General features: G+C 51.5%; 1 protein-coding gene across 3 annotated transcripts in view; it reads right to left on the bottom strand.

Annotated features, from left to right (window-relative positions):
- The window catches only part of Cars1 (cysteinyl-tRNA synthetase 1), a 63,265-nt gene extending 41,421 nt beyond the window's left edge, over nt 1-21,844 (bottom strand). Inside the window, exons 1-7 of one of the 3 annotated variants that reach the window (XM_047516792.1) lie at nt 21,747-21,844; nt 12,096-12,344; nt 7,848-7,939; nt 6,759-6,847; nt 6,017-6,113; nt 5,605-5,703; nt 4,569-4,718 (exon numbers count right to left, since the gene is read on the bottom strand). In XM_047516792.1, coding sequence (XP_047372748.1) covers nt 4,569-4,718; nt 5,605-5,703; nt 6,017-6,113; nt 6,759-6,847; nt 7,848-7,939; nt 12,096-12,344; nt 21,747-21,771 — 801 coding nt within the window. In that variant the 5' untranslated portion in view covers nt 21,772-21,844. Of the gene's footprint in view, nt 1-4,568; nt 4,719-5,604; nt 5,704-6,016; nt 6,114-6,758; nt 6,848-7,847; nt 7,940-8,347; nt 11,201-12,095; nt 12,345-21,746 lie in introns of those variants that run through there. The other 2 variants (XM_047516795.1, XM_047516794.1) reach the window with 2 other exon arrangements.
- Nucleotides 21,845-27,234: the final 5,390 nt, after the last annotated feature.

Raw genomic sequence — 27,234 nt, forward strand, 5'->3', positions numbered from 1 at the left:
GGGTGACGTTAACACACCTCTCTCAACACTGGATAGATCCTCCAAACAAAAACTAAACGAACTATACAACTAAAAAATGCAATTAATAATTTAAGACTTAACAGACATACATAGAATATTTCATCCATCAATGAGCAAATACACTTTCTTCTCAGCAGCACATGGATCCTTCTCTAAAACAGACCATAACTTAGGCCACAAAATAACTCTTAGCAAATACAAAAAAAATAGAATACCCTGCATTCTATCAGATCATAACAGAATGAAATTAGAATTCATGATAAAATAAAAAATAGACGCTACACTAACATCTGCAGACAACAACATGCTATTGAATGACCAATGGACAGCAGAAGAAATCAGGGAGGAAATAAAAAAAAAAAAACACTTGGAGGTAAGTGAGAATAGTGACACTGAGACACTGTGAAGGCAGGGCTGAGAGGAGACTCACTGCACGAGCTCATTTATCATAAGAATAAAATGTCACCAAATAAACGACCTAGCATTACATCTCGAAGCTGGAGAAAAAGAACACATTAATACCAAAAGCAGAAAATAGAAAATAATTGAAATCAGAGCTGAAATCAAGAAATTGAAACCAAACCCCCCCCAAAAATCAACAAAAAGTTGGTTATTTGAAAAAATAAATAAAATTGACAAACCTTTAGTCAAGCTAATGAAAACTCAAATTACTAAAATTTGTGGAAAAGGAAATATCAGACACTACTGAAATACAGATAAAATCAGAAACTATTTTGAAAATTTATACTCTAACAGAACAGAAAACCTTGAAGAAATCGACAAATTTCTAGAGAAGTACAACCTACCCAAATGGAATCAGGGGGACATATAAAATTTAAACAGATCAATTTCAAGCAATGAAATTGAAGATGCCATCAAAAGTCTACCAAGAAAGAAAAACCCAGGACCAGATGGATTCTCAGTCAAGTTCTACAAGACCTTCAAAGAAGAACTAACACCAATACTCCTCAAATTATTCCATGAAATAGAAAAGGAGGGAACCTTTCCAGACTCATTCAACGAGGCTAGGATCACCCTGATACCAAAACCAAAGACACGTCAAGGAAAGAAAACTTCAGACCAATATCCCTGATGAACACAGATGCAAAAATTCTCAATAAAATTCTGGAAAATCACATACAAAACATCTTTAAAAGTGCACCATGATCAAGTGCAAGGGATGCAAGGCTCGTTTGACAACTGGAAATCAATAAACGTGATCCACCACATCAATAGACTTAAAGACAAGAATCATATGATCATCTCAATAGATGCAGAAAAAGCATTTGACGAAATACAGCATTCGTTCATGTTAAAAACACTAGAAAAACTAGGGATAGTAGGAACATACCTCAACATCCTAAAAGCCATGTACGCTAAACCCAAGGCCAACATCATTCTAAATGGAAAAATATTGAAAGCATTCCCTCTAAAAACTGGAACAAGGCAAGGGTGCCCTCTATCACCACTTCTATTCAACATCATCCTGGAAACTCTAGCCAGAGCATTTAGACAGACCAAAGAAATTAAAGAAATACAAATAAGAAAAGAACTCAGCTGTCACTATTTGCTGACAACATGATTCCCAAAAAACTCCACCAGAAAACTTCTAAATGAGCTCATAAATGAATTCAGCAAAGTAGCAAGATATAAAATTAATACCCGTGAATCAACTGTGTTCCTATACATCAGTGATCAATGCAAGAAGAATTAGGACAACTACCCCACTCACAATAGCCTCAAAGAAAATAAAATACTTGGGAATCAATCTAACAAAAAAGGTGAAAGACCTCTACACTGAAAACTACAGAACACTAAAAACAGAAATTTAAGACCTTAGAAGATGGAAAGATCTCCCATGTTCTTGGATAGGCAGAATTAATATTGTTAAAATGGCCATACTACCAAAAGTGTTATACAGATTTAATGCAGTTCTGATCAAAATTCTGATGATGTTGTTCACAGAAATAGAAAAAGGAGTCGTAAAATTTGTTTGGAAAAATAAGAGGCCCAGAATAGCCAAAGCAACCCTCAGTGAGAAAAGTGAAGCAGGAGGCATCACAATACCAGACCTTAAATTATACTACAGAGTTACAGTAACACAAAAGGCATGGTATTGGCACCAAAACAGACATGAAGACCAATGGTGCAGAACAGAAAACACAGAGACAAACCCACACAAGTACAGTTATCTCACAGTAGACAAAGGTGCCATAAACATACAATGGAGAAAAGATAGCTCCTTCAACAAATGGTGCTGAGAAAACTGGAAAATCACATGTAGCAAAATGAAATTAGAACCCTATGTCTCACCCTGCATGAAACTCAACTCAAAGTGGATCAAGGACCTAAGCATTAGACCAAAGACCCTGTGCCTACTAGAAGAAAAAGTAGGCCCAAATCTCTACCATGTCAGCTTAGAAACCAACTTTCTCAATATAGACTTCTAAAGTGCAAGAAGAAAAATTCAGAATCAAAGAACGGGATAGTATGAAACCAAAAAGCTTCTTCTCAGCAAAGTAAACAATCAAGAACATGAAGACAGAGTCTACAGAATGGGAGAAAATCTTTGCCTCCTGCATCTCAGATACAGCATTAATCTCTAGGATATATAAAGAACTCAAAAAACTTAATATCAAAACACTAAATAACCCAATCAATAAATGGGCAAAGGAATGAACAGACACTTCACAGAAGAAATAAGATTGATCAAAAATATATGAAAAAATGTTCAACATCTCTAGCAATTAGAGAAATGCAAATTAAAACTACACTGATACACTGAGATTCTATCTCACTCCAGTCAAAATAGCAATGATCAAAAATACAAGTAACAATAAGCATTGGTGAGGATGTGGGGGAAAAGGCACTATCATAGACTGCTGGTAGGAGTGCACATTGGTGCAACCACCCTGGAAAACAGTATGGAGATTCCTCCTCAAATGCAACCAGCAGGGGCTGGGGTTGTAGCTCAGTGGTAGAGCACTTGCTTTGCATGTGTGAGGCACTGGGTTTGATCCTCAGCACCATATGAAAATAAACAAAGATATTATGTTTATCTACAACTAAAAAAATATTTTAAAAAAAGGAACCACCATTTGACCCAGTTATCCTACTCCTCAGCATATACCAAAGGACTTAAAAATCAGCACATTATAGTGATGTGGCCACATCAATGTTCATAGCAGCTAAACAATGGCTAAACAATGGAACCAACCTAGGCCTTTGGCAGATGAATGGATAAAGAAAATGTGATACATATACACAATGGAATATTACTCAGTCATAAAGAAGAATGAAGTTATGGTATTTGCTGGTAAATGGGAAGAAATGGGGACTATCATGCTAAGTGGAATAAGCCAATTCCAAAAAACCAAAGACTGAATGTTCTCTCTGATACGCAGACGCTAGTTCACAATAAGTGGGACAGGGTGCAGGGGAGACAGAAGTTTGCTGGACTAGACAAAGGGGAATGAAGGGAAGGTGGGTCAGGGATAGGAAAGACAGTAGAATGAACTGGACATTTCATTCTACTATGTTCATTTATAATACACGACCAGTTAAACTCCACATAATGCACAACCACAAGAATGGGAAGTTATATTCCACGTGTGTACAATATGCCAAAATGCACTCCACTGTCATGTATATCTAAGAAGAATAAAAGTTAAAAACAGAAGTTTAAGATAGCACTGTTGGTAACAAGAAAACCTGAGCACAGGCCTCAGAAGCCTGGGCAAGCAGCTCAGCCCGATGGCACTGGAGCAGTAATGGTGACCAGCGCGGGTGCATCTCAGACACGTGACTCAGTGGAAGCGCGAGGCGCGAAGGCGACGCACATAGGACCCACTTTCGTAACGCTCAGAAACAAGCACACCCACGCGAGCTGCAGGATGCAGAAGACTACAAAGCAGACTGCGAGTGGACAGTAGACGTGGACTCCAGCATGGGCTCTGAGGCAGGGCGCAGGAGATGTCCAGGAGGGCTGACCATGCTGTGGTCGGAGCTGGAGGTCTCCTGCCAGAGCGCTCTGGCACTGGGCCCGCCTTGGCAGGGCTGCAGCTTGCTTCTCCTTCCCAGAGCTCATGAGGGCCAGCAGAGGGCGCTGGCAGAAAGAAGTGAAGGACAGGAGCAAGAGGAAGGGGCACCCTGTGTCCAGCGCCCTCACTCCCAGCTGAGAGGGTCTTTCCAGCAGCAGAGACCTGCCCAGTGCCAAGGCCCAGTCCCATAGGACCCTGGCCCCGGGAGGCTCACTGGACGACCATGGGATGACCCCCCCAGAAGGCTGCTCCCCTGCATTCCGCCTGGGCACAGTGGAGCAGGTTGCCAGAGGAGGACAGAGGGATTCATGTGGGTCCCAGGGCCTGCTCCAGCAGCTCCCTGCTCTGCAAAGAGATGGGGCTGGGGTGTGGGATGGGAGGAACAGACTCAACCACCCCAGAGCAAGGCCACCAGGCATGGGTCCAGGCATCTGACTCTAGGATGCAGATCGGTTCAGTGTAGACCACCTTACACACTGGGCTGGCAGGGAGCCAGAAAGCACTCACCTCAACATGGCTGGCGATGTCTTCTCCAGAGAGGCTGGCGCGCACAGCTTCCTCAAGTGGCTCTATGGCCAGCTCCACCATGTGCTGCATTCGCTCAAGCATCTGCCTCTTGCCAGGATCTGTGGTCTCACTTAACTTTATTGAAAATGGCTACAGAAAAAGGGACATATCAAACTTGGTAGATGATGCTGAAACCTGGGCTCATAAAGCTGATTCAGGGCAAAGGAGACTGGCGCTCCTCACTGGCCCAAGGTGATCGCCAAGTCTACACCCTAGCTCTTCCCCAAGTAAGTGGACCAAGAGGCCTGAGCTGCCAGCCAAGGCAGCCTGGTGCTGGCCCTCCTCACCCATGACTGGGTGGGACCCTTAACAGCTCTGTCTCAGTTGCCACATATAAAATGGAGAGCAGTACTACTAGGCTGCTGCAATCTAATAGCTAGGCTCCAACTCATGCTTTTCCTTCCAGAGAGAAAATGCCACACACATACCAGTAATTATCACTCTAATTACTAGGGATTGCTGGTAGTTATTAAAGCAAATAAAATGACTTACTCTTGTCATACTATGTAATACGAAGAACTATATGCTTATAATATGCCTATGCAGAATGAAATTATAAACTGGAGAAAGCTAATTTCTTTAGTAGTTCTGAAAATCCACTATATTGTGACTCTAACAGATTTTAAGCTCAGCACAGCTTCTGCATTTGGGCTGAAGATAGCAGACTGGTCACGACCTCAACACTGAAACTGGACAGTAACGTTGTTAGGTCCTCTCAGGACCAACTGTGGTCAGTGGCTTTCCCAGAAGCAGAAGGAAGGCCACCTCTCTCTACCCTGTCCCCACGAATCTGTACTGCTCACTTTCTCACAGGTCGGAGGCCACGTGTACCAAGACTCCAGTACCCTGGACACAATGGCTTTCACTTAGACTCTGTGAAGGTCTGTGGAGACAGGCTGCACCCTGGGGCAGTGACCTAGAGAGCCTAGTGCTGTGAGTGGGAGGCAGGGCAACATCCAGAGCGGGGCAGGCTCACCTTCAGAGCAGCATGAACGTCCTCCAGGAGTTGGGTGGCTGCTGGTTTCTGCTCCCGATACTGCTCAAACAAGAAGTTCTGCCGGGCCCTCCTGATGATCTGCAGGGGGAGGCTGGCTGTGCTCAGAGCCCAATCCCATCTGTGTGCAGCAGGCTGCTCTCACACACCACAGGGCACCACGACACAGACACACTCAACCTGGTCCCTGAAGGTGCAGGGTTCTAGTGGCATCTACACACCTATGTAAATGTCCACACACTAGCATAAACTAGTGTCAATTCATCGAGGGAATTCAAGTAAGGTTCACTAAGTCACTCCTGAGCTAGCTCAAACCTATGCCATGCTATTTACAGATCCGAAGTCCTATCTCCTGTAGTGGTATCCATGTGATTCATCTGGAACATTCCCCTACCTTGTCATCAATGTCTGTGATGTTCATGCAGTAGAAGACGTCATACTGGAAGTAATCCTTCAACACTCTTCTCAGGATGTCGAAAGAAATGTAGGACCTGAACAGCGAACACACGCTTCCCATCAGCACATGCTTGTACGTGAGCATGGCACTACAGGAACATGCACAGGCTGAGCAGCCCTGAACTGAAAATCCGAAATGCCCCAACCCCAAAGTCTCTGTGCCTCCTCATGATGTCCCGAGCAGAAAGTCACACCATGAAACTTTGTTTCACACACAAAACTGCAAAAAATACTACATAAAATTACCTTCAAGTTATGTGTATAAAGTGTATATGAAACAAATTAATTTCATGCTTAGACATGGGTCCTATCCCCAAAATAGCTCATGACATAAATGCAAATATTTCAAAATCTGAAATCAAAAATGCTTCTGCTTCCAAGCACTTCAGAAAGGGAAATTTAACCTGTGTAAGTAAAAGGATTCTGTGGACTCTACCCCAACAGCCACGTACTCTCCTCAAGCCACACCTGTGAACAGGTCAGGGTCACAGGCAACTTGGCCTCAGGTCTAAGTGTCATGGAAACTCCACATAGGGGACTGCAGAGCTGGAGGGATGAGGAAAACATGATGGGGTGTTGGAATGGAGTCCAGGACAACAACCAGGCTGGGGACACTGCCCCTCTGGGTCATCCCTGACCTTCCCACAGTGGGGTGGACCTGTGGTGACGCTGGACCCTACCTGGCATGCCCCATGTGCGATGCATCATAGACAGTGGGCCCGCAGCAGTACCAGGTCACCTTTTTCCCATCTTGAGGTATGAACACGTCCTTGTTAGAAACGAAGGAGTGTCGTCACAAGAGATCCAAGAAACCGCACAGGAGCACCCAGAGTAGCAATATACACCACACTGCTCACTTGGCTTTGCAGATTTAACATGCACTATTTTGTTTTACCACAAAGGCCACAGTAGTCTGTCTGGTAGGAGCCATAAGTATACACAGCATTCCCTGTCCACTGACGGAGGCGGCTGGAGCCCCTTGCCATTGGGGTCCTGCCCCTCTTTGGAAAGGCTGCGTGTGCAACAACGGCAGCAAGCGGTCACTGCCCAAGTCGGGTGCTCACAGCCCACCACCTGTTCTGGCGCAGTCTCAAAGGACAGGGCTGTCGCTTTCCCCTTCAGAAAGGACAGTGAGGCCAAGAGCAGCAGTGAGGCCCTGGAGCAAGCAGCCCGTGTGGCCAGGGTCTGTCATGCCTGACCATCCCAACACTTCCGGAGCTTTGGTGGGGGCGTCATGAACAATGAGTTCCATAACAGGGTTGTGAGCGGGGTTGCACCTGCCCCCTGCTAGCTAAGCATGCTTGCTGATCGAAAATCCAGTCTTTTATGAACACTCCAGCCACAGCCTGGCAGAGCCTGTGGGTTCAGCAGCAGCCCTGCCTTCTCCTCCACGCTATGGGCTCCCAGCAGTGCCCAGCAGTTACCCCCTTCCTGCTCTGTTCAAGTGGTGCCCGCTGCAACCCCGGGTTCCGAAGGCACGCCAGCGTCTGGCCTGGCGGTGAATGACCTCAAGCACTTGCCTACTCAGGGCAGTCTACGCCCAGAAGCCAGCAGGCAGGCTTCCACAGCCATGTGTGAGGTGTCTAAGTTCCAGAGCACAGCTCTGCCCCCAGGCTGCACAGGCCACAGCACGGGAAGTACCAAAAGAGCTGGACCTGGACGGAGGGAACTCTGGAGCCCAACATCGTGAACAGGAAAGTTCTCCCTTTACTAGGGCACAGGGCCATCCCAGTCCTGCCCCCAACACATGCCATTTGACTCCTCTTTACCTTTTTCCGGGTGAGGCTGTTGTACAGGCGAAGCTTGCACGGCTCAGTCCCAGCTGGAGGGGACCACTGAGGCTGCACTCGCCGGCTTTTACCTGGGAGGCAGAACAGCAGACAGATCACACAACAGCACCCCAAAACACAAGTCACCCACATCTCAGGACCTTGTTTCAACCATGAAACTATGATTTTCAATGAAACAACACTAAGTATACAAATCTTCCAGGTTTTGTCCCCATTCTGCCTGAGTCCCAGTGACAACCTGAACCCCAGCATGACCCCAGAATGCCATACATCCTGCTGTTCCCCAAATATGTACCTACTGTTCACCACATGAGTTACTGTCCATGGCCTGTGGGTCAGGTAGGGCATGGGGCTGCCTGACCCTGCACGCTGCCTGTCCATGGGCTACACTGTTGCTACCTGGGCTGTCTCCATCTCCCAGGATCCCTCACCTGGACAAAATGAGTATATGGGTGCTTTGTGGAACACAGGCTACCTACCTCCAAGCCTCTCCTTGTGGCCATGGCAGGTCAGGGAGGGAAGGGCCTCCAGCCCCTCTGCATCTCTGGCTCTGGCAGTGAGTGGCCAGCGGCCAGTGACGACCCTGTTGCTGAGCATGTTACAACCTCAGACGCAACCCTGTGCCCCCTACTCTGGCCCCCCAGGCTGGCCCTTGCTGGCTCAGGCAGTCCCCATAGTCCAGTCCTGTCCCTTTCTCCCAGGCAGTCCATGTTCTCCTGCCTGCTCCTGCCGCCATGTGGCACAGCTCTCCTCAGTGCGTGCCTGGGCCTGGGGCCCTTCCCACTAAGGCAGATGCCCTTCTTGCCTAGTGAGAGGCTGTCCTCGCTGTACATGTCTGAGGGCCTGAGGAGTGCCAGGAGAGACCACAGGCGATCCTTCACACCTCACAACCTCAGCCCTGTGCAGCTGACCACAGAGCTCTGCCACTTTCTAATCACCCCACGGCTAGCTCTGGCACTCTGCTCTGCAGCACCTGCTCAGCTCCTCGGGGGAAGTCAGCTATCCTCTTCAGCCCTGCCCAAAGCGAGGCTCTGTGCTAGCCCTCCTGTGCACACCTGTCCCCAGGCAGGACCTTGTTCTTGCTCACCTCTGTTGGCTACAGAGAAGACCCTCAGATGGAAGGTCACGCTCCGCCCTTTTAGCCTGCACTGGGGGATTCATTTCTGTTCTCCCTCAGCCTCCTACACGGGGGTTCATCATGGGAAGTGGGTGCATCTGCTCATAGGCAAGACCCTGCACAGGCCACACTCAAGTGTCAAATGTAGTCATTTCCAGGTCCCTATCCTTGCCAATGCCATGCCAGCCAAGACAGAGGACTGATAACCAACGGGCTAACAGGGTAGAGGAGGGAGCCACCCCATGAAAAGGTGGTGGGAGGCCACATACAGATGGCGCTAAGCAGGAGCTCCTTTCCTAGGTGACTTCCAACGCAATCACAGGTGGCCACAGATTCCTATCATGGGACATCTCTGATAATATCAAGTGCTCGCTGAGGTCAAGCACGGTCTTATAGTTCACCTAAATGCACCAAATGCCCTGGAAGGAAACTCTCACTCCCTGATCTGATGCTCAATTGCCACTTCATGGTTCTGCCACTCTCCATCCTCACTGAGACCCAGGAATTCCCAAACCAGGTGCGCAGTTGCTCTGATGACCAGGGATGCTGCCGGGGGTGGCTGCTGGGCGTGGAAGGCTGATCCGAAGATCTGCAACGGCAGGCCGCCAGGCCAGGTTCTAGCCTCCAGCTCCCCTCAGGGCTGCCACGGCCTCATAGCTGGTGAGAGATTTCAAGGACGTCTGGCAGAAAGAGATTCAGATTTGCAGAAGGGAAAGACTGGGAGTAGTTACACGAAAGCCTGTTTTTCACAAGTTAATGGACTCACATTTATCAAGGGTCTTGGACCCCTGACTAGTGCCCCACAACCTGGTGGTCCTCATCAGGGTCCTCACCGCCTTCCAGAGGTCATGAGCCTGGTTCTCTCTGAGGTGGTGAACATGTCTCCATTTGCTCCACAGACAGATCCAGCGCCCCCAGGCAGGTACTGTCTGGAGAAACAGTGTCCCAACCTAACAGCACCAGTGACAACAGTCTTGGAAATGGGAGCTGGGGTGACTGAAGGTGAAAGGACAGGAAGCCACCAGGAAACACCACAGCCCTGGGCAGAAGCTGGCATTGACAGAGGGCCTGGCTAGAAGCTCACCCAGAGGAACCACCATGAGGTAGAGGGTCACCCTCCTGGAAGAGAGCCCAACACTGAACTTGTATCTTCCTAAGGAGGCCTCAGTTGTCACCAGACCTGTGCCCTTCCTCAGTGAAGCCTACATGTGACCTTCCTGGGAGCTGGGAGAGGAGGGGGCTGAATGAGAGGAGCCCAGCTCCAAGTGAGGGCTCATCCAGCAAATTCAAGGCCCTGGGACTGAACTGGCTGGAGCCACAGAGAGGAGGCTGGCAAGGTGTGGAGGAGGCAGAAGCAGCAGAGAGGCAGAAGCAGGCAGGAGGGGTCTGGCATCTGGCATTTCAGGAAGCAGGTTGCAAGGGTGACTTTCTGAATCTGAGAGGACCCTCCCGCTGATGAGGCACTCAGGCTTGGGGAGAAGCCGGGGAAGGTGCCTTGAAAGCCAGATGTGGGCATGTTTAAGGCACAGAATGGCCCACAGGGGTACTGGCTTATGAGTGTGCTGGGAGAAAAGGTGGGCAGCTCCCAGGGAGCTGGGTCAAAGGAGAGAGTACACCCACCCAGGGACAGGACTTCAGAGGTGTCTGGACAGGGAAGCTGCTCTGATTCTTACAGCTACTGCCAACCCACGGGCAAGGCTGAGGATGCTGGTATCCCAGGAGTCTGGGGCCTGCCCCAAGCCATTGGACAGCAAATGGCAGCCCCCAGTTCCAGTCCCCACATTTGCCTTCAGCAACCCCGGCTCAGGGCATGCGATGCTCAAGGGGGGCCAAGCTAATGCACATCCTTTCTGAGCATGTGTGCTCCAGACGGCCTCAAAGGCAGTCTCAGTGATCGGGGAAGTGGACACAGAAAAGGCAGGACAGTCCTGTTAGTGCTTTCTGCAGTCCATCCTCCACTCACCTAAGTCCCCCCTGGAGCAGTCTCGCTGGGCAGGGTGCAACTCTGCAGTAAGCGGCCTGCCCTCAGTAGGCCGTAAGGTCTTGGGGGAGCACAGCCCTCCTCTCCTTCCCAGCTGGATGGCAGTGTGTTCTGGCGAGGCCTGCCCTCCCAATCTCATCCTCCCCAGACCATGCTTTGGAAGATGGAGCATGGCAGGGTAACCCGATCAGAGCTCTGTGGAAAGGGTACCTGACGCACAAATGTGTCACGCAGGCACACAGGCTACGGCAACCCAGACAGCACTCCCTCCCACCCTGTGATGGGAAGGTATTAGCAGCAGCATTATCCAGGAAACCAAGGCAAACCTCTACCTTTGGTGACTTGGCACCCCTCTGCCCCATGTAAAACAGGGACCTAGCAGAGGACTGGAGACACGTTCCCAAGTTTGGAAACCCCCAGGAGGCTGTCAGTGGGGCCACCAGAAGGTAGCGCTCAGCCTGCCCTGCAGGAAGGAGGGTGCATGCACACGGCCACAGGCAGCCAGGTGCTGAAGGGCCTCAGGCCGCTATGGAAGGGAGCACCCTCAGCTTCCCAGAGAGCCCCAAACTGCCCAGGAACCTGAGCCCCAGAACTCTGAGCAGTGCTTCCCCCAAGATAAGAGCAGCCACACCCAGGGGCGTGAGCAGCACTGGCAGGATGCAGCTGAAGTCACATGGCCGACTTCATCACAAAGCGCTCTCTGGTTCTTAAAAGCTCAGCACCACTTCATATAGCTTTAGGATTTAATGATGCTACATTGGGAGAAGAACACACTGCAATCTTATGAAAGTAAAGAAAAAACAAGTCGAGTCAGAGCCAGGCCAGGCTCCCCAGGACAGAAGCACACAGCCCAGCAAGCCATATGCTCCCTGGTGGCCCCTGTCACTGCAGTCCTGCCATGCCAGCAACAAGAAGGTCCTAATCTTGAGGAACTAACTCCACAGGGTGGCTTCTATATTACCCAGTGAGCACGGCACCTGCCCTGCCAGGCCACCTGCTCAAGACCTGGGGTGAGGCTCCCTCCCACTGAGTGTCCACTGTCCCATGGCGCCACACGGCACAGGGGGACGGAGAACACTCTGGCCTTGGAATACAGACCCTACCGGCAGGAGCAGCAGCTGGTACTCACTTGCTTGGGGCCCACAGGCCTTGCCCTTGTCACAAGGGCCACCCAGGAGCGCTTCTATGTGCCTGAACCACCGAGTCACGTGGAAGAGCCTCGAGTCAGCGGGCAGGGCCGAGAGCTGCCTGAACACATCCACATCTGCCTGGGACAGTGTGTACCCCTGGACATAGCTACGCGTGCTGAGGTGCTCGTCCAGGGCCCGTGCCCTGGCTGCCTCGTCACTAATGCTCAGAATGGACCTGTAGTCAGCAGCTGCAAAGACAGAGGGCACAGGACATCAGGCAGAGGACATGTGACGTCAGGCAGGCAGAAGGCATGCAACATGAGGCAGGCTGGCAGAAGGCACAGGGTATCAGGCAGAGGACATGTGATGTCAGGCAGGTGGGCAGAGGGTACACAACATGAGGCAGAGGACATAGGACATCAAGCAGGCACAAGAATGCTCAGAGCTGCTAGGCAGGAGTCAAGAGACCTTTGTGAAAACCCCTTCCTGGATGTCAACCATCCAAAAGAGGCAGATGCACAAGGGTTGCACACGGAGCAGGACTGCAGGGAACGGGGAGCCTGCTTCACAGGCAGGGTTTCCTCCGTGGAGCTGCGGCAGGGTGCGTGGAAGCTGTTCCTGGCAGCATAGTGCACTGAGGGCCCTTGGGCTGTGCACTTCAAGACAGTTCATTGTTATGTGCTTTCCACCACTAATTATTTTTTAACTTATTTTATTGACTTTTTTCTTTCAATGATGGGGATTGAACCTAGGGCCTTGTGGTTAACAGGCAACCCCTCTATGAACTGAGCTATTTCCCCAGGCCAAACCCACCCGCCTCCCCTCTATTTTTTTAAAAATATTTTTTAGGGCTGGGGATATAGCTCAGTTGGTTGAGTGCTTGCCTCACATGCACAAGGCCCTGGGTTCAATCCCCAGCACCACCCAAAAAAAAAAAAATTTTTTTTTAGTTGTAGACGGATACAATTCCTTTATTTAATTTATTTATTTTTATGTGGTGCTGAGGATTGAATCCAGTGCCTCACACGTTCCAGTCAAGCACTATACCACTGAACCACAACCCCAGACCTCAATTTTTTAAACTCACAACAGAAAAGAAAAGAAAGAAAGAAAAAAAAAACCCAAACCCCTTTCCCTTAGGTGCCTCCCCTGCAGAGAGCAAGGATGAGGGGTGGGGGATGAGGCATGGTGAGAACCCCCAGCTCCCGGCACAGGCTGCGTCGTCCACACCCCTGTATGGAGATGACCAGAGCTATCGTGGTTTCCAGCAGCCACATCCCCAGGATGACTCTAGCCCACCTGAGAAGGCTGGGCTGCCAGAGGGACAGTTCTGCTGGCCCTTCCCTAGAGCACTGACTACAAAGGACTGCACCTGCCACCGCTCAGGACCAAGCACCATGCTTGCAGGAACCACCAGAAGGGCACCGCGGCCAGCATACCCAGTGCCCTGGAGCCTGCATGAGGGCCAGCCCTCTGTCGTTTCCACTTGGCCGTTTGCACTTTCCCTCCACCCCGTCCTCCATGCTGCAAGTCCCTGCTTTCAGCTCTTCTCCCTGCTGTCCTCGTCACCCCTCGTCACCCAGGGAAGACGTCTCATTGCTGTAGCAAATGTTTGGCTGCATTTACCTTTAACGTGACAGGCTGGGGATTAGGAGCTGACCCAGGACCCAGTCTCCCTAAGCAGAGGCAGAACAGGGAGGTGGTGCCAGGCCCCTAGGCCAGGGGCCTGTCCCAGTCCATGAGGCAAGCCATACCAAACCCATCTCCTCCTGGTCATTTCATTTGCCTAGGGACCTGCAGGAAGGGGACCAGGCTCGTCCCCTTAAACCTCGCACCTGGCCAACAGCTCAGGTGCCAAGCACAAGCCAATCATCTCTCCCCATGCTGCCCAGCTGCCTCACCCTGTGAGGTCACCTGGGTCAGTGCAGGATGCAGGACAGAGCAGCTGTGGGGGAAGATGTCCATGTCCCTCCCTGCTCCTCCCAGCTGCCTCACCCTGTGAGGTCACCTGGGTCAGTGCAGGATGCAGGGCAGAGCAGCTGTGGGGGAAGACATCCACGTCCCTCCCTGCTCCTCCACCTCGTGCTTGCTGTGCTGCCCAGAACCAAACCCACGCTCCTGAAGCAGACAGTGCACATGTGAGGAGACTGTGACCACAGGCCACTCTCACGTGTTCTGCTGTGGGAGCCCCTCCCCCAATTCCTGCAGATGGAACTTCCTGGAACACCAAGGTGCCAATGAGGATGGGCTCAAACGAAGCCCAAAGCTGTGGTGGCAGAAACAACCCCAGGCCTGGGCTGGGTCTTCACTCCAGGTCCTCCCGTGGCCAGTGCCTCACCCCAGGCCCTCAGCAGGTGTCCCAGAACCCCAGCTGCTCCTCTGCAGGAAAGGTGTGGGAGCCAGGTGAAAAGGCCTTGAACTCTTCATCTGGATGTTGTGCCTACCAGGCTTCCCAGAAGCACACCTGCTGGTACCATGACCAGTTCTGCAGGTCACCCTGCTTCCCTCCACTGCAGAGCCACATCCCACCTGACACCAGCAAGACAGCTACCTGCTCCATGCCGCCACAGGCACCTAGGGCTGGGGTGCTCCTCTCAGTCACACTGAGCCACAGCCCTTTACAGACTCTCCTTCTGGAGAGCCACAGGTGACCCACCAGACCACGCCCACCTTCGCCCGTGCCCAGACCCCAGGCCCTTACCATGGCTCCACCTCTTGCCTCAACTCCGGTGGCAGGCACCTGCCCCACAGCAAGCCTAGCCCTTTCCTGCTGAGAAGCACAGGGTCACATCGCCATCCCCCCAAAGCCTCACCTCACAGTGGCCTCACTCTGGTCACATGGCCCCACATACTGCCTTTGGGGGGACACACCCCCCCCAGATGCCCCCAGGCTCCTCACTTCCTTTGGAGTTTGGTGGGGCCAGCTCCTCCTCTGGGTCGAGCACTCCCTGCTCCACATGTCCCCTGCCCCGGGCCTGGTCCTCCTGCTCTCCCCAGGACCCTCACATGGGCTTTAGGGAGCAGCCCCTTACTCCAAGTCCCGGTCAGTAACATGGGAATTCCGTGTACAGCGAAGGAACTGCCCTGCCTGGTGGGGACTGACAAGATCCCTCTTCCCAACTACAGGTGGTCCCTGCTGTGGCCGTCCTTAGTACCACTAACCCTAAATAAACAGGAGACTGCAAAAATTCTGGCATGGAGCAGTTCCCTTCCAGGGAACTTCTAGTTCACCCGGATCTTCCCCCCACAGCCTAGCAGCCTGTTAAGTGGCACTGTAAGGGGACACATAGATGAGGGCAGGATATGTCACATTCATCAACAAACAGGCAGCCGGCGTAGGGGGTTGAGCAAGGAAGGCTGGTTAGGGATCCCGCTCCCCCACTTAGGCACATGCAGGAGAAGAAAGAGAAGGTGGGGGTTCTGGGGTTTATGAAAGAGCAAGACACCCACTCCCCCGAGGAACCCAGCTCTGGGCCCCCTTCTCTCTGGAGAGGTCTGCTACCTCTGTCCCTCTCTTAAATGAAACTTGCTTTCTACACTTGCCTTGGCATCTCTCAAGTGTTCAATCTTCAACACCGGGAGCAAGGACCCGCTCCTGATCTCCAAGACTGCTGTCAGTACCAGCAGCGGTCCCACTTATGACAAAGCAGTTCACTAGAGAACCTGCCTGAACTGTGGACAGCACCGGAGAAGCCATGTCCCCCAGGGCTCCAGCCACCACTAGAAACTACTCTCCTGGGGCAACACTCCACACACGGCGGTGTGAGATACTAAGGATGGGTTCAACCATGGCCAGAGGGAGCTGAGTGAGGTGACAGCATCTCGGGGGCAACAGCACTCAGGTGGCTTGGGTCCTGCCCACCCTCTCCGTGGCAGGCATCTGCAGGCCCTTCTCACAGTCAGCGTTCCCGGGGATATCGATGACGACGACAGGGACCCCTGAACAGAGACAATGGCCATCTCTGACTTGATTTCCCTCTTTCTTCATGGCTCAGAGTTCCTACACTGATACACCGAGCATACAGTACTTTGTGAGAAAAGCGTGCACAGCGTCCTCACGACTGGGGCAGCTTCAGAGCGCTAAGGAAGGGGCTCCAGGCCAGCGAGGCTCTGGGGGAGGCTGCGGGGGGGCCGGGCCCAGCCCCCAGGCAGGCACCTGCCTTCCTCCTGTAGAAACCACTCATAACAGCAGCCACCTCATAAAGCTGTGGAGTACTAAGTGAAATTACACTTATAAAATGTTTGAAAACTGCCTGGCGTACCACCAGCACCCAGCTGCGTCATTATCGTAATCACTCCTGCATTATGATGATCATTACCGAGGCAGTTACTCCAGACAGCTCCTGGAGGCATTTCCGGGATCACACCTCCTTCCTAAATGCACCCTGTGGAGCAGCCCAGGCCACAGGGGAGAAGCCCCTCAGGCCAGCAAGTCGGCCAGGGACGCTTCCACCAGGTGGTTGTGTGGTTGTTTGGTTAATTACGGCAGCTGCATTTGGGTGTGTCTGGAGGAAACAGAACAGGTCAGCTTTCAAGGGGTGGTGGGTCTGAGTCAGACCCTCAGTCTGATGCCCGGTGAGATGGGAACCTAGGGAGCAGGCAGTCCTCCCCCACCTGGCACCCGCACACCTCTGCCCAAACTCCTGCTGTCTCCAGGGGAGGGGATGTCTACCACCAGGCAACAAACACCTCAAAGGACAGAGGAACTGAGGGCGGGGATGATGACTATGGCGTCTACAGTACTGGAGTCCTTAGAAAGCACTTACCAAGACACACCAATGCACAGGGCCTGAACCCAAATCACATCAAACATGTGCATTCCTCACATACAAAGGGGCATCCCTTCCCTCTCAGCTCCTTCCCACTTGCCCTTCAGGTTGGTCTCTGTGCATCTGTTCCTGCCACCCCTCCCCTGAGGCTCTCAGCCTTTCGAACCACAGTCCATGCTCTGCAGCATCTGCAGTACCTGGGACTCCTTGAAGGAAGCCACACCCTCCGGCCCATCTGAGACCTGCCAGTCAGAACCTCCGGGGGCGGGCCCAGCAAGCAGCAATGAAACAAGCTCCGGTGGCGCTCCTGCGCTGGCACCAGAGCCCTCAAATTCCAGTGCCCTAAGGAGCCTGGAGGAGCAGATGGGCGGCCTGCTAACTGCAGACCTGACCACAGGTCTGTGCTTAGTACACCTCCAGGGAGGTCAGCCTCAGCCTGGCAGGATCTGAACCCTCATGTGCTCTCAGCCCTCCACTGCCAACCCACATACCCTGAACTCTTTACCTTGAAGGTGTGCACACAACACCCCCCTGCAGATGGCTCCCTTTCTGTAACCGCTCCCCTCAACCTCTGGGGCACCTCTGCTTTCTCCAGTTCCAGCTTATTTCCTAGGGGGCTTCCCCACCCCACCAGCACCTCTGGGAACTGAACAGGGGACTGGAAAACATTAACCTTTTTTATGAATCCTGGGGAGGAGAGGCACAGGCTCCATCTCCTTGGAGGCAATGCCGCCCACTCCAATCCAAAGCCTCAGCCCACACCTCTCACCTGCGTGCACTCATCACAGGTGGGCCCCAGGCCTCATCTTTCCTCAGGGAATGCACCACCTTCCTCCTTCCTGAGGTTACTGGCCATTAGGAGTACCCAACCTCCTCACCACAGGAGGGATGACCACAGGAAGGTACCACACAGGTGCTAGAAAAGGCGTGGTGCCCACCAAGAGTGCCTGCCTCTTATGACCCTACATACTTGGGAACATGGAATCCTGAAGTCATTGATTAGCGAATATTTATAGTCTATAAATAGGCACGTTTCACTCTGCTTTGGGAAACAGAAAAGCATGTGAGTTCCGTTTACCCACCTTAACACACTCAGATCTGGAGCCTTCCGGTTACTCAGAACAGTATGCGCCAAGGTGACACAGTATATCCTGCTGCCATCAACCTGCCCAGGGGACCCTGGCTCTGCCTCTGGCTAGCTATGAAGACATGGGACTCCTCACTTGACCTCTCTGGACCTCAGGGTTCCAATCTTCACAGGAAAATACAGCAGTACCTACTGCAAAGAGCTGCTCTGACAGCTGCAAGGGAGGACAAACAGGTGTTTAGGACAGCGCCAGACTGATGCATGCTGGGAAGTGCTGGCTGGGTTAAGATTATAATGACCTTTCTAGTCTGTGTAAAATTTAAGCTAAGTCTGACCTATGAGAAGCCACCAAAGTGGGGTCCTGAGTCTGCAGGAAAAGGCCCTGAAATGAGCTGCATCCACCTCAGAGGTTCTGGTATGAACCATCATTGCAGGCTCCACTCAGCACTGGGCTTGCACCAGGACTATGGGATAGACTGGGACCCACGTGATCAAGAGGGAGACGCCATGTTCTCAGTCAACTTCAGGAAGAGAGTCCAGAAAAGGGGGCCTCCTTGAAAAATCTGGGAAAATGGTCACTTTCAATGATCCCAACCTTTGGAATAAAAAACAATCCCAAATGGGAAACATGACATGAAGAATATCTGTTTGTGATGTGAGGGTTTCATGACTTCACTTGATTTCCTCTTTCCTGAAAGAAGGACCCATGCTCTTACCTCTGAGGCTCAGCTCAGGGAAGGGTCTGTGTGTGGAGTGGGGTGGGCAGTGTACCAGTCAGAACCGGGGCCCTATAGCTTCAGGCTGAGAAAGTCTACCTGCTGCCAGACATGTGGGGTTCATCTCCACTGACAGAGCAATTTCCAGAAATAAGCCAAATCCCATAAGATCTGGAAGCCTAAAGTTCTGAAACAACTAAAAAATGAACAAACATGAAACAAACAAAAACCCCTCTGATATGGTTTGAAAATATGAGGTGTCCTCCAAAAGCTCATGCATGAAACAATCCAAGAAGGTTTAGGGGAGAAATGATTGGATTATAAAGTCTTAACCCAATCAGTGAATTAATGTACCAATGGGATTAACTGAGTGGAAACTGAAGGCAGGCAGGGTGTGGCGAGAGCTGGTGGTCACTGGGGGCATATCTTTGGGGTATATGTTTTATATCTGGAGTCTCGGCTTTCTGATCATCATGTGAGCTGCTTCCCTCTGCCACACTCTTCTGTCAAGATGTTCTTCCTCACCTGGAGCCCCAAGGAGTGGAGCCAGTTCTCTATGGAGTCAGACCTCTGAAACCATGAGGACTTAAATAAACTATTCCTCCTCTACAACTGTGCTGGCCAGGCCTTTTAGTCACAATAGCGAAAAACTGACCAAAACACCCCCATTCTAGCACAAACACACACATATAAACTGAAGACGTGGGTTTTAGCTTTGCACAGACATGGCACATATTATATGTCAGGCACTGTCCTGAGACCTTTATGTCTATGAGCTTACTACCCACAGCTCCCTCCCAGATGGACACCATCACCCCGTGCTGCTGTCAGGAGGCACAGAGCTGGGATTCCAGTCTTGCCAGGTGGGCTCCAGGGGTGAGCGTTTAGGCTTGCTGCTGTTCTACAGGAGTCTGGGTGGACTTCTAAGGGCTGTTAACTCTGGGGCATGTGGAGATGGTGCTGGAATCCAGGCACACCAGTTGAGTGGAATGCAGCACAGCTCTGCTACCAGGCACAGGACAGACGGCCCTGTCATCTGGGTGCGCCACATCATTGGGTTTCCAGGGTGGTCAGGTCCACCTGCCTAGAACCCAGTGGAGGTCTCAGGAACAAGGGATACCACAGGATGACCTACACTGGGTCAGGGAGAGGAGATATCAGAACCACAACTACTTCTCACCAGCAGAGAGAATAAAACCTATGCCAAGAATGTTTCCTTTGGAAAGTCTGCTCTGGACAGTTAGGATTTTGGGCCACAGTCTCTATTCTTTCCAGCACCTTCAGAAGGAACAGTGAGAAAAGAGACACTGCTCTTCAGAGATCTGACCGCCAAGGCTCTGGTCTACCCCTGGTGACATGAGTGACCTGGGGGAGCTGATAGAGCTGCCTCCTCAGGGAGTCTCCCAGGTTGGCAATAAAGTGGGCAGTAATGCTCTGACGAGGCAGATCCCAATGGTGACTGCTGGCTCAACCCAAGATGAAAGACTTGGTAAACTCCAAGCTGTTTTATGTGTGTGTACATGTAGCTCTGGCTTCCTCTGACCCATTTCCCTAAGCACCAACCTCAGGTGCCCTTCCGCCCACCTTGCTGGGCAGAAAACCAAAACAACCCTTGAGACTTTGCCCGCCCCCAGAGTCCAGCTGGGGTAGGAGGGGATGAGGTCTGGCTGAGGCACCAACTAGAAACAGGCTGTCTGACTCTGGGCTACCTCCCCAATTGGGTGTGCAAGGAGACCTCCCGCATCCCAACTAGGAAACTGAGAGTGGGGAGGGCGTGGCTTCACTGGCGGGGGTCGGTGGCTGTCAGGCTGGTACTCCAGCCTGAGAGAATTCTGAGGACCACTCCTCAAAACCCAGGCCCCCAGTGCCACTCCTGGGGACCCAATGCCCTGGAACCTGGGCCTCAAGACTGCTCGCCCCTGGAACTCATTACCTGCTCTGGAGACACCCACTGCTTCAGGGACTGGTCACTTCTCACCTTGGAGATTCACTGTCCACTCCAGGTCCCACTGCCCTCAGATCCCAGGCTGTACACTGGCCATTCCAGGCCCCGTCAGAGCCCGGCTGAACGCTGCCCGCCCATGGCCCTCAGAGCCCCCACAGGAGGGTGTCCACCCCAGGGCCCCTGCCCTCAGAGACCTGCTGGACGCTATCCATCCAGACTCTCGCCACCTTCAGAGCCCCGCTGGACGCTGCCCGCCCCGAGCCCCCTGCCCTCAGAATCCCGCTGGACGCTGCCCTCCCCGAGCCCCCTGCCCTCAGAACCCCGCTGGACGCTGCCCGCCCCGAGCCCCCTGCCCTCAGAACCCCGCTGGACGCTGCCCGCCCCGAGTCCCCTGCCCTCAGAACCCCGCTGGACGCAGCCTGCCCCAGATTTCCCTACCCGCCCCGAGACCTCTGCCCTCAGAACCCCGCTGGACGCTGCCCGCCCCGAGCCCCCTGCCCTCAGAACCCCGCTGGACGCTGCCCGCCCCGAGCCCCCTACCCTCAGAACCCCGCTGGACGCTGCCCGCCCCGAGCCCCCTGCCCTCAGAACCCCGCTGGACGCTGCCCGCCCCGAGCCCCCTGCCCTCAGAACCCCGCTGGACGCTGCCCGCCCCGAGTCCCCTGCCCTCAGAACCCCGCTGGACGCAGCCTGCCCCAGATTTCCCTACCCGCCCCGAGACCTCTGCCCTCAGAACCCCGCTGGACGCTGCCCGCCCCGAGCCCCCTGCCCTCAGAACCCCGCTGGACGCTGCCCGCCCCGAGCCCCCTGCCCTCAGAACCCCGCTGGACGCTGCCCGCCCCGAGCCCCCTGCCCTCAGAACCCCGCTGGACGCTGCCCGCCCCGAGCCCCCTGCCCTCAGAACCCCGCTGCACGCAGCCTGCCCCAGATTTCCCTGCCCGCCCCGAGCCCCCTGCCCTCAGAACCCCGCTGGACGCTGCCCGCCCCGAGCCCCCTGTCCTCAGAATCCCGCTGGACGCAGCCTGCCCCAGATTTCCCTGCCCGCCCCGAGCCCCCTACCCTCAGAACCCCGCTGGACGCTGGCGCGCCGCCCGCAGTCCCCTACGCGCCCCTTCACGCGGCGCGCCTCTCACCCTGCTCTCCGGAAGAACCTGCCATCGCTGGGAACCTAGGACCCGCGGCCGCAGCGACAGACGCTTCCCAGAATCTGATGCAACCACCGCCCCGGAAGTCCCGCCCACCCGGCCGCCTTCCGGCCGCCGCGTAGCTAGGCAACGCGCGCTCCGACGCCCCGCGCGGGGCATGCCGGGAGGCCGGCGTGGGCTGCGAGGCTGCGCGGCTGCGCGGGTGGAACCGCGGGCTGCGGGACGCCCTGAACTCACAGCTGCGTGGGACCGGGACGAGGGCAGGCGGACTGCGGTCGGTGAGGGCGGCCAGGGCGGGCGCTCCGGGCGGGGCCCACCTGCTGCCGACCCCGAGGAAAGCCAGCTGGGAGGTCTGCCGTGGCCGGGCGGGGCTTTGGAAGCTGCCGGGCTGTAGGGAGCGGGCTGTGCTCTGTCTGCTGAGAGTTTCTCCATTTATGCAGCAGCAGTTAGTGCTGGGTCGGTCCCTCCGAACACCAGTGCCAAGGGAGACGGGCACCACGTCGTTTCTGCCCAGCGCAGCCGTAAGACAAACCGATGGATGATTCTTTCATGGCAACAGAAAGTCACCAAACTTAACGCCTTCAATCGGGAGAGCTTGGACACACACGCATATCAAAATCGTTTAAGTAACGCTGGCTGCAGGAGCTTAGCAATCCCGTCGAGCTCACCTCCTTACTCAAAAGGAGGAGCACCCCAAGTCAAGCACTGAACAAGCTAGAGGTTTTGTAAACCGTTTGGCCTTGGGGCTCCATCAGTGCCGGTCACAACACGAGTCTGATTAGAAGGGGGTCCAGGAGGTTCACATAAGCCAGAGAACTGAGAGCCCTGTGTCCTAAAGGAAGCCAGTATCCTTACTCCACCTAGAGTCACCTGAGGCCATGTCCAGTTGATCAAAGGCAATTTGAAGAGACTCGGACATCTTCAGTCTTCTAGGACAGCTATAACTAGAACAGATGACCCCCTCTTGCCTTCAGAAGGAAGGGCGATCTCTTGTTAGTGATTTCCCTCTTTGTAGACGGGGCATAACCCAGCTGTGGATAAACCCTGGGCGTTCTTACTCCTACGCCCGGGCTCTCTAAGCAGGAGTAACCTCCAGGCCTCCTTAGTTCCCCTTTTCTCATATGGCACTTTTGGGTATGTCCAAGGGGGCAGGGGCCTACTGCCCACCACTGGGGCAAGTGATTGGGCTTTTTCTCAAGTCCATGTTTGTCCCTCTGGGCTTTTTTGTTTGTTTTCTTCAATCTTGTCCCTGTTGTTGAAAACCCAAGGGTCAAATTTAAAAGTCGCTTCTTTGGAGTTTGAGGTCTTATTTTAATGTCATGTTTCTCCACTCTTTTAAGTTACTGTGGGCCAAGGTGCACTGCAGAAAAAAATCAATTACTTTAATCCTCTGCCTTAAAATAATTCTGGTTTCTTAACATGCACCTAAGGGGTTAGTTCTCAGGGATAAACGCTGAATTGCCCATGATCTTGTGAGTTGTGCGCTTCAAACCTATCATGTCTTTTTGAGAAGAAAAACAGTGTGCTTTATACATCTCTCAACCACTGGGTAACACTGGCCCATCCCACAGGGCTTGCTTACTCTGCAGCCAGGGAGGCAAGAACTCTCTCAGGCATCCCTGAAACATCTCAAGTATGCAAGTCTACTTCTATTTTTCTCCATTCAAAAGACAGGAAATGACATACGCAAATGTTGGGTCTTCAACCCCCTGTGAAAAGAACATCCCTGAGACCTTAAATACTTGGTTGTGCTTGAGGGGTTTTTTTGTGTGTGTGCATTTCCGTCTATTTTTACATAATGAGGTCTTAAAGACTTTACAGAGTTTTAAAAAGGATTCAGGGTGTTCTTGAGTGGGACAAGATCTGCTAAAATGTAATAGAAGACTCAAAATTTAGTTCTCCAAAGTAATCAAAAATAAAGCAGAAAACCTGAGAAATTATCTTAGTAAAATGCAAAATCTTTGCTTTCTAGGCCAGTTTTTGTAAACTTTACCAGGAGTATCTTAATATCTTAAGAAAACTTAATTACTTTAAACAGAAAATTAGATCTCGTTTCATACCAGTGCATTAAATATTAATTTTTAGAAAATAAGTAATTTTTCTTAATTATAGTCAACTCTGTCACTCAAAATTCCTTACACAAGCTGAAAGAATGAGGTGACACCAACTGTCCGTCCACCAGAGAAGTTCCGCTTTATCCTGAGAATGTGCACACTTTTATAGAGTGGAGAGAAGTCTCATAGGCCAGGGTATGGGACTGGGCAGTAGGTGATTGGGCAAGCTTTGTCGCTAGGGGATTGAGGCAGGGCGGTGGAGAGTGATGGGGCCGCGCTGGCGGGAAACTGACATTCCGGGAGAGAAGCAGGATTGCGCCATATTGCCAAGGTGTGGTTCCTAGAGGCAGCTGCTTGTGGGGGGTTAGGCCTTATACAAGCTTCAGTCTCCACAAACTTTCTGAGACATTAAACTTCTAGTTTTGCCCTTATCTTCCTTTTCCATTTTGGAACAATTCAGTCATTTCAATTTGGAATCTTATTTTGCCATACAGGATCCTTTCTTATCTAAAAACGCTCTCTTATAAAAGTTTTTTACTAAAAAATAGTACTCATTTTCATAACTTTGCAACTTTCTCACTCCTACTCAGTGGCTCCCTTCTGCTCTAATTCCTTCGTGAAATCTACATTTTGAAACAATCCTTAAAAAAATTTTTGAGTTTAGACAAAATTATGCTTTCCCACAATGAAATAAAACACTTTCTCTTACAGCTATCTTGTTGAAACACATCTTAATTTCTTTTTGTTTCTTGTATGGAGAAGTCCATGTAAATTAGAATTTTAACTCTTAGTAATCTTGTTCTCTAGTGAAGTTCAAGAAAGAAAGCCATCTTAAATGGTTCTTTCATATGCCAACAGTTTATGAAAAGACATTTAATAGATCCAATTATATAAATTATATATATACACCTATAGTCTTAGAATTTAAGAAGCGAAGAGTACTTTAACTTATGTCTAGCAGTTAATGTTTCAGTGTTCTAACTTATAGATGACTATTAGATCTCTATCATACATATTTGTAAACATCCCATTAATGTTTACCTTATTTATTTATTTACTTATTTATTTATTAGTATCAGGGATTGAATCTGGGGCACTTAATCACTGAGTTACATCCCCAGCCTTTTTTAATTTTGACACAAAGTTTCATTAAGTTGCTCAGGTCCTCACTAAGTTACTGAGGCTGACTTTGAACCTGTGATCCTCCTACCTGAGCCTCTGAGTCACTTTGACTGGGCCACTGCACCTAATTTATTTTTAGTAGTTATTCCTAGACTATCTATTGCAATGGTAATCTGAATTGTCAACTTAACTGGATTTAAGGAATGCCTAAGATTTAGAGGCTTGTTGGTGTATCACTGAGAGTGTTTCTAGGAAGGACTGGCCTGTGGGACAGCATGGGAGGGAGGGGGGTGCGGGGGAACCACCCTACATGTGGGCAGCACTGTCTGATAGGTTGAGAACCTGAATGGAACAAAAAGGTGTGATCCTGGGGAACCAGGAACAGACAGCCCAACTCTTCTCTTGATTGCTACTGCAATCGCCTGAGAACCTCAGACTCAGCTCCTTCACTCTTCCAAAGCAGACTGACCAGACTCTCCAGGGAGCTTCCAGGGTTTTCATCCCAAGCTGGGGCTGCATTGTTGCTCTCTGGGGTTCCGAGGCTTCAGCTTCTTGGACTGAGCAGCTACTGGTTCTTCTAGCTCTCCAGCCTGCAGATGGCTATGGTGGGACGGTTCAGTTTCTGTCATGGAGAACAATCTAATAAATCCCCCTTTTTAAAAAGTTTTAATTTGAGACAGAGTCTTGCTAAATTACTTAGGGCTTTGCTAATTTGCTGAGACTGGCTTTGAAATCGTGATCCTCCTATGTCAGCCTCCCAAGCTGCTGGGATTACAGGTGTGCACCAGGGTGCCCGGCTATAAATCCCCTTTTAATCACATATGTGATATATATCCTGCTGCTTCTGTTCCTCTAGAGAATCCTGACTAATACGCTATGAAAATGGAAATGGCAGCCAGGCAGTCACTTAAGGCTGATGTCTCACCCCATGACCGTGCCATGGATTTCTCATGGCGGTTGAGTCTTGGTGCTGGGGTTTATGTAAACAATAATGTCTAAGAGTAGTGAAGCCAGAATTAAGGACAGGTAGTCAGTGTAGAAATAGGGAATCGGGTCAATTCAAGGAAATGAAGCCATGAAGCCATCTGCCTCTGGAAGTTGGAGACTGTCCCTGGAAGAATGGAATGTCAAGGATCTCCAGAGCCATTGATTATCAAATTTACCTGCCTTTATCAAGGACTGCAAGCAAGGAGCTGCTAATTAATGTCCCCACCACCCTTACCTGCCTGAATCACCCTGACCCTCCCCCTGCCCATGGTCTCTCAGTTAATGCTAAACCAGGCCTAGTAGCAAAACCTAGTCATGTAGGCAGGAAGGAGAGATAAGGGGGAGAGAACTGGAGAACAAAAGAGACCTTTAACCTATAAAAGATGGAGGGTGCACTCACTTCTTGGGACTTTAGAACATCAGCCATGGCCCCCGTCTTCCTGCCGGGAGAAGTCTGTATTATTACCTTTAAATAAAACCTGCTCAATATGCTTGCCTTGGCTGCTTCTCTAGTGTTCAATCTTCAACATTAGAAGGAGCAGAACTCGTCACTGGTAAACGGCGGTATCAGATTTGGAGGTCCCACCGAGACTTATGCCAAGGTAAGTAAGCTTCTCTCTCCACGCACCCCACATCTGTTTGAGGTGCATCTTTCTGTCTCTTTATTTTTGGAGGGCAAAATGGGCGCCCGTCGGCTACTTAAATGCAGTTAGTGCAGCCGCCATTCTTAAGACTCGGGTGAGAGGTTTCCCGGCCCAGGTAAGTTTCCAATCACCTGCTCTGTAGGCATGTTGGACTCTGCTGAAGTCGTTTCCTACTTTTCTGTCCAGGCCTGGAGCGCAATTGCCACCAGTACACAGTGTCCCTAGTCCTGATCTACCCAGGATGCGTGGAGGAGGAGGAAGGGTTAGAACAACTGCGGGGTTCTCGGCCCGGGCTACTCTCGGGTGGATTCCAAAGGTTCCTTCTCCGGACTCCCCCTCCCGACAGTGATACCGCCGTTTACCGGTGACGAGTTCTGCTCCTTCTAATGTTGAAGATTGAACACCAGAGAAGCAGCCAAGGCAAGCATATTGAGCAGGTTTTACTTAAAGGTAATAATACAGACTTCTCCTGGCAGGAAGAAGGGGGCCATGGCTGATGTTCTAAAGTCCCAAGAAGTGAGCGCACCCTCCATCTTTTATAGGTTAGGGTCTCTTTTGTTCTCCAGTTCTCTCCCCCTTATCTCTCCTTCCTGCCTACGTGACTAGGCCTGGTTTTGCATTAAGTGAGAAGCCATGGGCAGGGGGAGGACCAAAGTGATTCAGGCAGGC

Source organism: Sciurus carolinensis, chromosome 11, assembly GCF_902686445.1.
Source record: "Sciurus carolinensis chromosome 11, mSciCar1.2, whole genome shotgun sequence".
NCBI classification, from domain to species: domain Eukaryota; kingdom Metazoa; phylum Chordata; class Mammalia; order Rodentia; family Sciuridae; genus Sciurus; species Sciurus carolinensis.